The 13,249-nt window shown below is 30.0% G+C and overlaps 1 protein-coding gene across 1 annotated transcript in view; it reads left to right on the top strand.

Moving 5' to 3' along the window:
• Positions 1-10,798, top strand: part of LOC100163456 (serine proteinase stubble) — a 33,169-nt gene extending 22,371 nt beyond the window's left edge. The window contains exons 2-9 of the mRNA XM_008188404.3: positions 5,507-5,609; positions 7,069-7,663; positions 8,540-8,898; positions 8,963-9,048; positions 9,172-9,278; positions 9,345-9,642; positions 10,223-10,348; positions 10,424-10,798. Of these exons, the coding sequence (XP_008186626.1) occupies positions 5,519-5,609; positions 7,069-7,663; positions 8,540-8,898; positions 8,963-9,048; positions 9,172-9,278; positions 9,345-9,642; positions 10,223-10,348; positions 10,424-10,582 (1,821 nt within the window). The 5' untranslated portion in view covers positions 5,507-5,518 and the 3' untranslated portion in view covers positions 10,583-10,798. The remainder of the gene's footprint in view (positions 1-5,506; positions 5,610-7,068; positions 7,664-8,539; positions 8,899-8,962; positions 9,049-9,171; positions 9,279-9,344; positions 9,643-10,222; positions 10,349-10,423) is intronic.
• The last annotated feature ends 2,451 nt before the right edge of the window (positions 10,799-13,249 follow it).

The raw sequence follows: 13,249 nt of genomic DNA, 5'->3' as shown, positions 1-13,249 counted from the left end.
AACGGAGTTTTTGTTCATCATTTATTAATATAATTATTATTGTAAATTATTAATACATTCGGCTGACATAATTAATTAAGAAGTGTATAGAATTTTCTGAATAGTTACATTTTACAGTCATTTTTTTAACTGTGCATTTTATACTTTTTGCTTGGTTTTATTTTAAAAAATAATGTTTCACAATCATTACTTTGTAAAATTAACAAATCTTCAATATCTTTTTCAGGCTATTAAAATATTCATCAAACACATTTTATACCTTATCGGACTTTTTACATTCTAAAATCATAGTAATAATGAAATAAACACATTCATTATTTATGAGAAATAATGAGAATTAAACACTATTCTAAGTATTAAAACAAATATCGAGCTTTATAAAACAATGACTTCAGTTTTTTAATTTTTAATTTTTAATTATTCAAATATTTAGATTTCCAACAATATGTCTAACAGGTATGAATAATATTATAAAAAAACAGATTATAATGGTAGATGAATAAAACAAAAGTATTCAAAAGTTCCGATTTTTATTAAAAAGCTAAATTTCATAAATATTTACTTAACTTCTTTTTATTAAAAACCTTTTAAGTTTTCAATTTTAAAGTGTCTTATAAAATAACTAATACATACGTTTATATTAGTTAATAATTAGGTGCATATATGTTTATTCTATAAATTGTATATTGAGTAGTAAATGTATTTATTAATCCGATTGAATGCACGTCATGTAAATCTTGAACATGATTTTAAGACAACAGTCACTAACGATAACCTCTCTTTACCACGTTTGTTTAATAGGCTACCGCCTACAACTTCTATAGTTTTAAACAGTGTGTAGCAGGTGCTTACAACGAGGATATCTTGTGGTACAAATGCTACTTATACCCCTTAAAACCATTCTAATCATTTTTAATCGAAATAGGTACTCAAGTAATATAATACATGAAAGAGCAAAAAAAAATTACCTTTATAGTTTTCCTATACAATATATACTGAATAATAGTTATAAAGAATTGAATTTGAACAAATGTAGCTGCACGAGTGTAAAATAAAAATAAAAGCAGTTTTACAAAAAACATTTATTTTATTTACTATGTTCCTTCAGTAGTCTTAAGAAATACTTTAATCTGATTACTTAAAGTTTAAAATTAACTTGTTGAAATTATTTTATTTATTTTAATTTGATTTACAGTTATACACTGTACGATTTTTTTTAATAATTAAGTTATTATTTTAAACTTTTAAAATTATAAGTAGGTAGCTCTACTGATTACTATAACATTTATTATATAGTTAATTATACATTTAAACCATCTGATTCTTAAACAGTATGAATAGGAAGCTAAAAACATAGAATTTTGAAATAATTAATATATTTAGCACGTGCATGCATATAAATAAGGTCTTTACTATTCAGTATTCCCCTAATTTTACATTAAACTTTGTTTTTTGTTGATACGTCTTAAAATGTTGTGATCAGTCGTATTTTCCTTACCTGTCTTTTTTCTCACCAAAACATTAACTATACATTAAGCTTCTTATCTATACAAAAAAAATCAATCCTTCCTACAGCGTGCCCATAAGTTTGGGGTAGAAGAAACGCTAACTTTACCTTACTGCCTTACCATCCCTCTACTATCAAAACAGATATCATTTTATTTTCCCTAAAGCAGACGTTGCAATTTTTTTTTGTTTACAGTATTTATAATAAATGTTATATTGTGTAATATACAGTATTTACTTTTTAGTAACATTCTTACCGATTTAATCGTTGAAATTTATTGTAGGATTAAAACTTTTTATTTGAACGAGCATGCAGTTACAGCATTGCTGTGGTAAATGGATTCCTCTATATTTAAAAAATTATTTTTTAACAAAATAAGATATATCTTAAAAATTTAATACTGCAACTTTAATTTGCTCAAACCTAGCATAGCATGACGTATACATGTTTTAATATAAAAGTCAATTAGTGTGTTATTCATAAAAATGGCATTTCAACCGTCATTTGTATAGTGACTGGGTGCAAGACAATACAGTTATTTTTTAAAGCTTAGTGAGTTTTCTATAGGTATATGAAAAAATAGATCCACCAGAAAAGTAAAAGGAAAAAGAAGAAAGCTTAATAATAATAATAAAGACTCCCGTTGATATAACCAATCCATTGATTTCTATGGAATTCTCATCACAGATGACCTGTCATGTTTTCTTGGTAGTTTTTGCATCCAAAATGTACAGTCCAAGGGGGCATCCAATGATCATGCAGTTTTATTATCTTTATAATGTACAGTGTACATACACAATTACTACGATAGAGACCCGTCACGTACATGCTATACTTTCACTTTGTAACCTTATAGATCACATTGCTGTCGATCATCATCACTGCGTTATTGATAGGTTGTTTCTGCTACCAAAATGGGCCGAGTTCTCAAATAATATGATTGGGTGTATAGAAGGTGCAAAAAAGGACACTAATAATAGTCAGTTGCGGCAGAAAAAAGTCCAATAACGCTATAATTTTTTTTTGCCGTCTGTTAAAATCGGAACTTGTCGCAGGTCGAATCATCATACATTGAAAGTAAACTAATAGTATTCATTCATATTATTTTTTTCAATGTTTGGTACACAATCAGTTGACTACTCAGCAAAATGTGGTTCAGATTATGTTTTTATCGAACATAAAGTAAACACGTGTTTGGTTACAGGGTAATTACGACGACAAATCGTACGGCAGAATATCATCGCTTTCTAATGTATATGAGACGATTGTAATCTGCCGTGTGCATATATAGTAGTTCCATAAGAGATACAGATCTGATTGGACAATGTTACATTGTATTCGTTTAAAATTTTTATTTGGATAAGTGTTACGTCGTTAAAACAACTTCAAATACAAAAGCCACGAAGAAATGTAGTTTTTAATCGGAACGTTTGAAACGGGATTCCCAATTGTTCGTTAATGTATTATATTCCCACGTCAACTATGTCAAACTTTTAGATAGGTACCGATCGAAATTTTTTTTTATCTATAAAATTCCGAATTTAACTGTAATTTTTGTTTATAGTTTTGAATATTATTATCGTTATTTATTTATTTTTTATTTTTTTATATACATATTTTATTGTAGGAAACGAAAAACCATTAAATATTTTTATGTACCGACAGTTCAATTTTCCAATTCATTTTTATGATAAATTATTTTTATTTAGTATTACAATTTAATTAGTATGATGTGTAATATTTTAACAATTTTTATAATATTAAATATTGCAGTATTTTGTTGAACTGAATTTCGATTTTAGTTAATTTCTTTTACAAGTAGTAAAGATAATTAAAAATAGTTCCAATAAACAATTTTAAATAATATTTTTAATCTAAATTATATGAGCAACTTGTAAAAATACAATGGATAACAGTGAATAAGACATAAATATGAAATTGGAGGTCAAAAGCTAAACATAGCTTGACCAAGAGAATCAAAAGAAATGCAGGCGGTGGTATATGTATAGTAGTACCTATATATTACATACTCACGCGTGTTATACGCAAAACCGCAAAATGTGATATGGGATAATCATTTTGTTTCTTCTAATATCATAGAGGCTTTCTTTTTACATAGAAGAATATTCAGCGGGAGAGTATAACCAGGTCTGATTTCATCTGGTCAACAGCGGGGGGACACGGCTCGAAACTAGTTATTATTACCACGTAGGCATAGGTACTTACAATTTGCTTAGATTACCCGTTACATGAGCAGTGACTATCAGTAATAAAAATCCAAAGTAATTTGTCTTATATTATTCAATAAACCTTGGTAAAGAATAAAAAATAAAAATATTAAAGCATAACATAATAATAATTTATATTTATATAAAATTAAATTGCAATAGGAACGCAAATTTAAATCAAATAAAATATATTATTTAGAACAAAATATATTAACTTATAATAATTGTGAAACATTTAGGTAAAGTCAAATTAATAGGTATAGTTTATAGTCTTGGTTTTGGTAAACTAACGAATACCAGATGGTTATACAAATTTAGAAATACGAAATAAGCCAAGAGGTCCCTATAAAATGTACCTATTCATATATAATCAAAATGCAATTAATGGTTTCATATATATTACTGAAACATTGAACAGTATCAGCTACAGTTTATTATCTGGAAAATTAGTAAAAACGAAAAATAAATTTTTAATTTTAATAATCCATGTATGATTACATGAGTTAAATATAATTATCATCTAATTCAGATTATTATTTCTACTAACAAATTAATAGTTTTGTTTTAAAATTTGGTTGAAAACATCAATTATCAATAATTAAGTAATATAATATCTTATTCTTACGATACTATGTTATAATATATTTTTTTGAGTCTGATTAAACATATTTTATTTTTTTGAATTCCGCTACAAAGCATTTTAATATTTTTATGCATTTTCAATACCTAACTTGAAAGAGCTATTTTTAATTTTTTTTTATAAAATATAAAGTCTGTCAATTGAATATTTGTCTTTTAAATTATTTTTATTATTATATAGGTACCATATGAGTATTATGACATTTAGCATTGAATCTTGAAAATAATTTTGTGAGGTCATTGTCCGAATAGCTATTGTATGGGTACATGACAATATATTATGCTTGTATGTATTTTACTATTTCATAGACTGTTGAAAGTGATGTAATTGAATACTATGGAAAATCGTATACCTATACTGGATAACATGGCTAGTATTATAATCATAATATGTCTGCGATGGGTCTAGTTAGAACAGTTCTACTGTTCAGTTACTGTAGACATACTGCAGTGCTGCTGTTATCAGTCGACTGTGACGGATCAATGTACAACAGGTTTGTGGTACTGGAGGGTGGTGATCGTAATTGTTATTGATAATATTGGAAGCCAAAGGGGCGAGGACCAAACGTTGTATGTTCCAGTCACCTAATCGGTTACTGGCTTTGCAAAAAGCGAAAACGACGTTTACTACAATACTGTTGGTGTTAATGATGCGTTAGAGCGAGTCTATTAATAGGTGAAAATGCGTCGAGTGACCGCGATAAAAATGTACACACATATTTTGACGGCCATTGTTTAATCGAGCGTACTTTTAACATTTTAGATTTAGGTACCTCTCTCACCTCTCTTGCCCATGCTTATAATACAGGTTAATTGAATATTATTAAAAAAAAAAAAAAAATCCAAACAATGATAATGGTTAATTGACTTTGTTCGGTGTTAATAGAAACAGAGTCAGCATGTAAAATGAAAAAAAAATGCCAATAATTATTTATTGATGAATAATATTAAAATAAATATATTTATATTGTCTTATAAATAAATCGATTATAGTAAAAATGAATAGCAAATCTTTGGTATAAAGCATTCGACCAAGTTTTTATTACTATGCGAGTTGTCTTATTGTAATATATACCTCTTTACTTAGTAATAAGTTTCTTAATGTACTAATGCATTTTGAATTATTATATAGGTCTGTGCCAGCATGAGAATAGCGACCTCATGGATCGTCATGTCTCTACTGACCGCCATATTCGAATCGTCTCAAGGCCATGATCATCACAAAGCGCTTAACAGTAAGTTCAAACGTAGTTGAAGAATGTTTAAACAATTCAATGTTGGACGAAAACATCATACAAATAAAACAACTAAATAAAAAATCAATACTGATTCAAATTGAATGATTCATTTTTTTAAAGCTATTAATAAATAATTATTAGTATTGATGATTATTAATTATTTATGCAAATGTATGTATTATTGAATGTTTAAATGTCTACGGAAAATACCTAAGTATAATAAATTTACCGTTACCTAAATATCCAAGAAATGTATATACAAATGTATTCAAAAGGTAGTTAGGTAGGTAAGTAGGTAATAATTTCCCTTTTGAATAACAAAACTAAATGTAATTCTAAAACAAAATTATGAGCTATTTCTTATCGTACAAGATTAAAAAAACACAAAACACCATGAGACATTTCAGATATTTTTTTGTTAAACAGGAAAAATAAAATTATGTTTCAACTTTTTTGATAATAGTAATAATAAATAATAATATATTATATAGGAAATGGCGGTTACATTCAAATAACTTTTCACTAGTTGTGAATTTAACCAACTAAAATAATAAATTATATAATACCTACTCATGTAACCCTATCAAATTATTTAGGCTGTAGTTCCTCTAATGGTGAAAGACCTGGACCAGAGAGCCTTACAATTATTACAAAGAAAACAATAAAAGAAGAAACAATGTACACCGGAACTTGTTTACAATTTGCATTTAAATATATCACGATACACAATAAATCCAAACACCGGGATGGCTATAAACGAAATAGCATTTCATTAATTTTTAATCAATCATTTGTATACTATATTGGCAATACTTTTTAATTGCATTTTACTCGGAAGAAAAGAGAATAATTTATTACATAAAATATAGTTTAATACAAAAGTGACAAAATTCGTGTATTATTGAAATATTGAATAACTATCAACCGTATTGGAACTATAATTATACATTATCAAATTGGTTTTAGTTCGACCATGATTAAACATTTCAACGTTTATTGTACACGTATACCTATATAATTTTGACCCAAAACAAATTACATTTGTCGAAACGATTATATCGATTCATTGACGGCTTTAAACGTTTCGTGTTGTACGAATGATTATAACACGATCGAGTTTAAAACCTTCAATGAGCAAGTAGGTGAAACGGCAAAACGAAATGGAGCCCTTTTCTAAAATATTTTTTAAATAGTGATTTTCGTATCAAAAGTCAATACTTTTTTTCCATTCAAATAGGAACATTTATTAAAAAAAGCATCTTCAAACCTAAGCCCAACAGTTCTTCGGAAAAACCTGTTCGTCCGTCGCGTCCCTTACCATGTACCCACCGCCAACGACTTTTACGAATCCAATAAGTCCTTCGTCCTGCCGCCATCGTGTCGCCGCCACCGATGGCACAACAATAACAACAAATAATATAACAATAACGATAATTCACGAACGTTTCACGCACAGATTACAAGATCAACAAGAAACCATGCTCGGTGAACAGCCTGGAGGGGACGTGCATGTTTGTGTACGAGTGCATCAACACCGACGGCCGGCACATCGGCATGTGCGTAGACACGTTCATGTTCGGCAGCTGCTGTGCGCACAACCTGACCACGGCGCAGCTGGCCATGTTGCCAGACTCGTCGGAGCCAGCGGTGCTGTTCACGCAGCCGGGCGGCAACGGCGTGTCGCAGCGGCCGCAGCGGCCACACCACAGGCCACACCGGCCGTCCCAGGTGATGACCCGGCCCAACGGCGGGGACGCGGACGGCGCCGGCACGTCTTCGGTGGACAAGAAGTACCACTACCAGCCGGCGTCGGCCACGCAGCAGACGCCGAACATGCAGCCGCAGTCCGCGCACGTCAACCGCGTACCGTCAACCAACTTTATTTCAAACAGCCGGCCCAACTTTTTGTCCAGGCCCGCGGCCCAGCCGTACACGACCACGACCACGACGACGACGACACCGACGCCGCCGCCGACGTCCACCGCCGGTCGGCCGGCCATCCAGGAAGTGGACGACAACGACAACAAAGTGGACTCGGTTTGGTCGCATAGGTTTGTGCATAATAATAATAATATTTAAGTTGTATTCCTTATCGCACGAGGCCTATTGATAAGCTCACTCGCCGACCGAGCGATTCGTTAAGTCATATTAATATTTTCATGATTGATATACGCTAGAACTCGCGGATAGAACGGTTTGAAACTAAAACGTCACCGAATGCTTAAATTCGGTCTGAAAATCAAAAAGTTTAGGCAAAGAGATAAAAAAATAAAATCTTCGTTTTAGTTGTATAAAAACGACATCATCTAACGGCATCAACAAGATACATCGACTTTACCAAAGAAAAAAAGCTTAAAATTTAGTTTAAAAGCATAGGTACAAGATACGCGCATAGTATAAAACACTAAAAATATAAAAAATGAATTAGAAATTAAAAAATAACCAAAATAAAAATTAGAAGTTTGAAACTTTCATACAATCAAACGAATTTGTATCTATAGGTATGCATTCGATGGAAATAAGTTGTAGAAAATCACGAAAAATCCTACAACAAGTTATGGCATTATGCCAATTGTTATTATATACGCCACAGACACGAAGATATTATATTATATTTATTATTATTATTAAATCTCCCATTTAAGGAACAGTTGGTTTTGTTTATGATTATTGAGTAAAGGTATATCAAATTATTCATTTAATTTATCGCACACAAAAGGTGCTATCAATTTAGTTAAGAATGTATAGTGCTTGAAAATTGTGTAGAATTGGTTTACGAAAAACTATTAGGTTTCTGTCAAATGTTATATTTATTAGAATTTTTAAATAGAAATCCCCATACAATATGCATGTTAAAATAAAAAATAATTTTGTTACTTTATCTTACTAAATTATTGTGACTTAAAATTAAATTTTTAAATTTTTAGACCTAGTTGGAGTTCGAATATGGGTAACCATCATTCGTTCATCACCAAGCCAAAGCCACTTCCTCAACACAGACCACAATATATGATACCATCGTCGACGATGTTGACGACCACTACCGCTAATCCTACCACTACCACGACAACTACCACCCCAACTCCTCCTACGACAACGAGTACAACTACAACAACACCTGCACCTGAACCACCACCACCGACCACTACAACTACTACCACTGATAAACCTTTAGTTATAAGTACAGCAACTAGTCCAATGGCAATGTCCACCACCGTTTCGGGTAAGCCAGAAAAACATACCGCCAAGCCGGGTGTATCGGCTGAGACCAATCAAAAATCAATGCGTACGTTATCAACATAAATAGTTTTGCACGGAATTAAATATTAATACGATTTTGTATTTCTTAGCTTGTGGTTTGGCTCCTTTGCACCCCAGGCACGAAGTCCGCATTGTTGGCGGGAGAAACTCTGCGTTTGGTAGTTGGCCTTGGCAGGTAAACAATAACGTCCACAGTTTTATTTATACATAATACTTATCATAATATTTGAAATAACCATACTTCACCAATATTTTTGTTCTTGTATTTAATAAATAAATATTATTATCAATTATATAGGTGTCTGTGCGAAGGACGTCATTCTTTGGATTTTCTAGTACGCATCGATGTGGTGGAGCTTTATTAAATGAAAACTGGATAGCAACAGCTGGCCATTGCGTAGACGAGTGAGTAAACGATTAGATTCAATTTTGAACATATAAGTAATACATTACTGTATATAATAATCACAGCTTGCTGACATCACAAATTCGTATAAGAGTCGGTGAGTATGACTTTTCATCCGACCAAGAACCATATCCGTTTGTGGAACGTGCAGTTGCCCGGAAAATTGTGCACCCAAAGTACAATTTTTTCACATACGAGTATGATTTGGCAATGGTGCGATTAGAAGCGCCTGTAAAGTATACACCTCACATAGTGCCAATATGTTTACCTGGATCGGACGACCTTCTTATAGGCGAAAATGCCACCGTAACTGGATGGGGACGACTAAGTGAAGGAGGCACTTTACCTTCAGTGTTACAAGAGGTAGTAATGTTACATACTTACATTATTTAATTATGCGTGTTTTTTATATTGTTCGTTATCATACAATTTTTTGATTACTCTACGATATATTTACTTTTTATTTTTACTGCTCAAAACATTGAGTAAAAAATTAAATTAATATAAAAAATCAAATATTAAAAAAACTTCTTTTCTCATAAAATTATAAAAAATGTCTTCAGACACAAAAAAAAAACTTTATTTGGGCCAAATTCAAAAACCAAAATTTTACTGTCTTCATAATATAAAAACATGGATTAAGTCTAGTGCAAGGGTGTGCGTAAGGTAATGCGTGTTACAAAAATTCCTCCACAGAAATTTCCTTCGTACCTTACTAGTTTGTTAGCTACTTTGTTAACTGTTATTAACAATATGTACACTTTAATTTTAGTTTATAAGATTATTTTTATCTGACAATAAATTGTTTAAGTAATGAATAATTACATGAAGTTTTCCTTATTCCTATAACACTCGTTAGATGCACGCACTTATGTTTACTTTGGTTAACCTTGGCGGTAAATATAAAATTGTATTTTATAAAATAAAGTTATTATTTGTGTAGGTGAGTGTACCAATTGTTAGTAATGACAAGTGCAAAAGTATGTTTTTGAGAGCTGGTAGACATGAATATATACCAGACATATTCATGTGTGCTGGATTCGACGATGGTGGACGTGATTCCTGTCAAGTGAGTAGAATCCAAATATTTTTTTTTAAATAATATGATAGTTTTAAAAATAACGATATTTATTAACCTTTTAAGGGCGATTCTGGTGGTCCATTACAAGTCAAGGGCAGAGACGGGCGTTACTTTTTGGCTGGCATCATAAGTTGGGGTATTGGATGTGCGGAGGCAAACCTACCCGGCGTGTGTACCAGGATTTCCAAATTCGTACCATGGATTCTACAAACAGTCACATAGTTATATTATTACCATTATCATGGGGTTGAGTCTTTATGTAGACTCTAACTATGATGCTAACTATACTTATATAGATATAGATATATATAAATATATATTTGAAATACCGAATTGGTAGCACGTGTACGTTAATTTTCGACGTTAAAAAAAAAAATTGTAAATTCTGTTTTTTATACGTATGTAAATAGTTTATACATAATATATTATAATCATAATTTTGTTAGTATACAACCTTGCAATAAATCTATCTTCTGTACGAATAAAACTATAATAATGTATGTATACTATCAGAAATGTATAGTAAAATAATGATTCTAAAATCACTTAGCATTTGTGTCATTAATTATACAGAATCCAAAAACTAGGATATTTACTTTAAAATCTGATATATTCTCCTATTGAGATTAATTTATCTATTGGTTCTTGGAATAATTCCAATAACAATTATTGTTTACTATAGTCTCAAGTCATATTCAGTTTGATCAACGTCTATGGTGTAATATACTGCAAAAATGTTCTTACATTTTTTTGCACGTGGAAAATAATAAATTTGTTATTTTAAACCTGCAGCATGGAGGAACTTGTACATTTTACGATGAAGAAAAACAAGTAATTTATTAGAATTCTGCTATTAAAGGTTATTAAGTAATTTTTTAAGAAATTATAGCAATTTTAACATTAATAGAAAAAGTATATTTATTTTCAAAGATTTTAATAATATACAACTGATATAACTGGATAAAGTTAATTAATTTACATTGCTTAAGCTACTCTTTTTTTCAAATATTTATCATTAAAGAAATTTAGTTTACGAAGGTACCTATACTATGAATTAATATCATTTTTACAAAAGAAAATTCCATGTCATATTATGTTGTGGAAATATTATATTATTCATAGAATATTTAAAAATGTATATTAATTTATTAAACTACCTACTAAAAATATTTAAGAATCTGCAGAGAATTATACTTTAGTAGGCATAATTTATTTGATTTTAAGGTTAAACGATAGTAAGATTAAATTTAATTAGTGAAATAATCAAAGTACTATAAGTATCCCGTTACATAGTACCAATATTCAGTATTTAATAAATGTTTTTTACACTAAACATTTTAAAATGATCATCAAAAGACTTTTATATATTTGGAACCTACCTACTCTTTTCCTTAAAAATTGACTATGGGACTATCGGACTGTGTTGCTACTTGCTAGGTAGTTACTACTGAACAGTGAACTAGCTCCAAGGATTTAATCATATTCGCGTCATAATAAGTTAATTATATTAGTTATTTAGGTAATTGTATACATGAAAATGTATAAAGATGATAGGTAGTTTAATTTAATATTATATATATTGAATGCTTATCTCTGAATAATAATTTTTTAATTTCACTTTAGACATAAAATCTATTTTAAATATAGTATTATACATAGTAGATATAAAAAAAAGTTATTTTATTTTATTTTTGAAAAACTCGTTTTGTAACGCATTATTTTGTTTATTTTTAAAGGTTAATTTGAGTTAGTTTAAATATTATAAAAATAATACCATATATTTCTATGCATTTTTATGCAAATGCACATAAAAATGTACAATTTGCATATTATAGCGAAATCGTATTTATAGAACTTAAACAACAAAATATAAATAATTATAAAATTTATTAGTTCATATTTAATATGGCGAGACGCAATAAGTTATTCATAATATTATCCGTTGTAAAAATATATTATTATAAGTATAAAACGAAAAGATTCCAGGAAAAAAACCATATAAACTTATTTAAAATCCTACTCTGATCATAAAATTATCAGACGTCTATAAAATATCATGGTTGAATAATTATGATAAGAACAACACATGAGTAAATAAGCATAATACAATAATAAAGGTACCTTAAAAGTGACCAACCAATTAAAATGGTATTTCTAACGCTACTTTTTCGACCGTTGTCCAGGGAAACTGCACATGCACAATACCACATAAACAACATAATATTATTAAAACATTCGCCATAATTATGTACGCACATCGCGGGACCTGCAATCCACCGCAGGGAGTTTGTCTTACTGACAATATATTACTCGCATAATTATAAGCATGTCTCGCGGGCGACGACAGGCAGGATAGCTATAATATAATAATATAGTCGACCGTGTCCTGATTGACCAACGTAGAGTGTAAATAATGATATCTTAAGGCTTGAAATTTTCACGATACCTTTTTACCATTATAATATATATGTGCACTAAATGCATTTTCCAAAATTCACATTTTAAAGTGGTGCTTGCACAAGTATTTTAAGATTCTAGATGATTGATGAAATTGTTTCAGTTTTGAATACCATACACCGAATATTAAATAATGAATTGAATAAAGTTAGAATCATATAGATTTGCCACTTTTAACGGGCAACGAAGTTCACGGGATCAGCTATATTATATTATAATCTGATTCAATAAATAATAATATAAAAATATCAATCCAAGCTGGACATCGCTGGAAACTAAAATCGACTATCAAGTAAACAAAATAATATGTCGTCAACCTTATGAAAATCTATTATATTTTTTCAAAAGCACAAGTGGAGCTTAAAATGACACAGTTGATAAGTCCTATATAATCTAATAACGACATTACGTCCTTGATGATTATATTTTTAA

Source organism: Acyrthosiphon pisum, chromosome A1, assembly GCF_005508785.2.
Source record: "Acyrthosiphon pisum isolate AL4f chromosome A1, pea_aphid_22Mar2018_4r6ur, whole genome shotgun sequence".
NCBI classification, from domain to species: domain Eukaryota; kingdom Metazoa; phylum Arthropoda; class Insecta; order Hemiptera; family Aphididae; genus Acyrthosiphon; species Acyrthosiphon pisum.
This window is presented reverse-complemented; position numbering and strand designations above follow the sequence as displayed.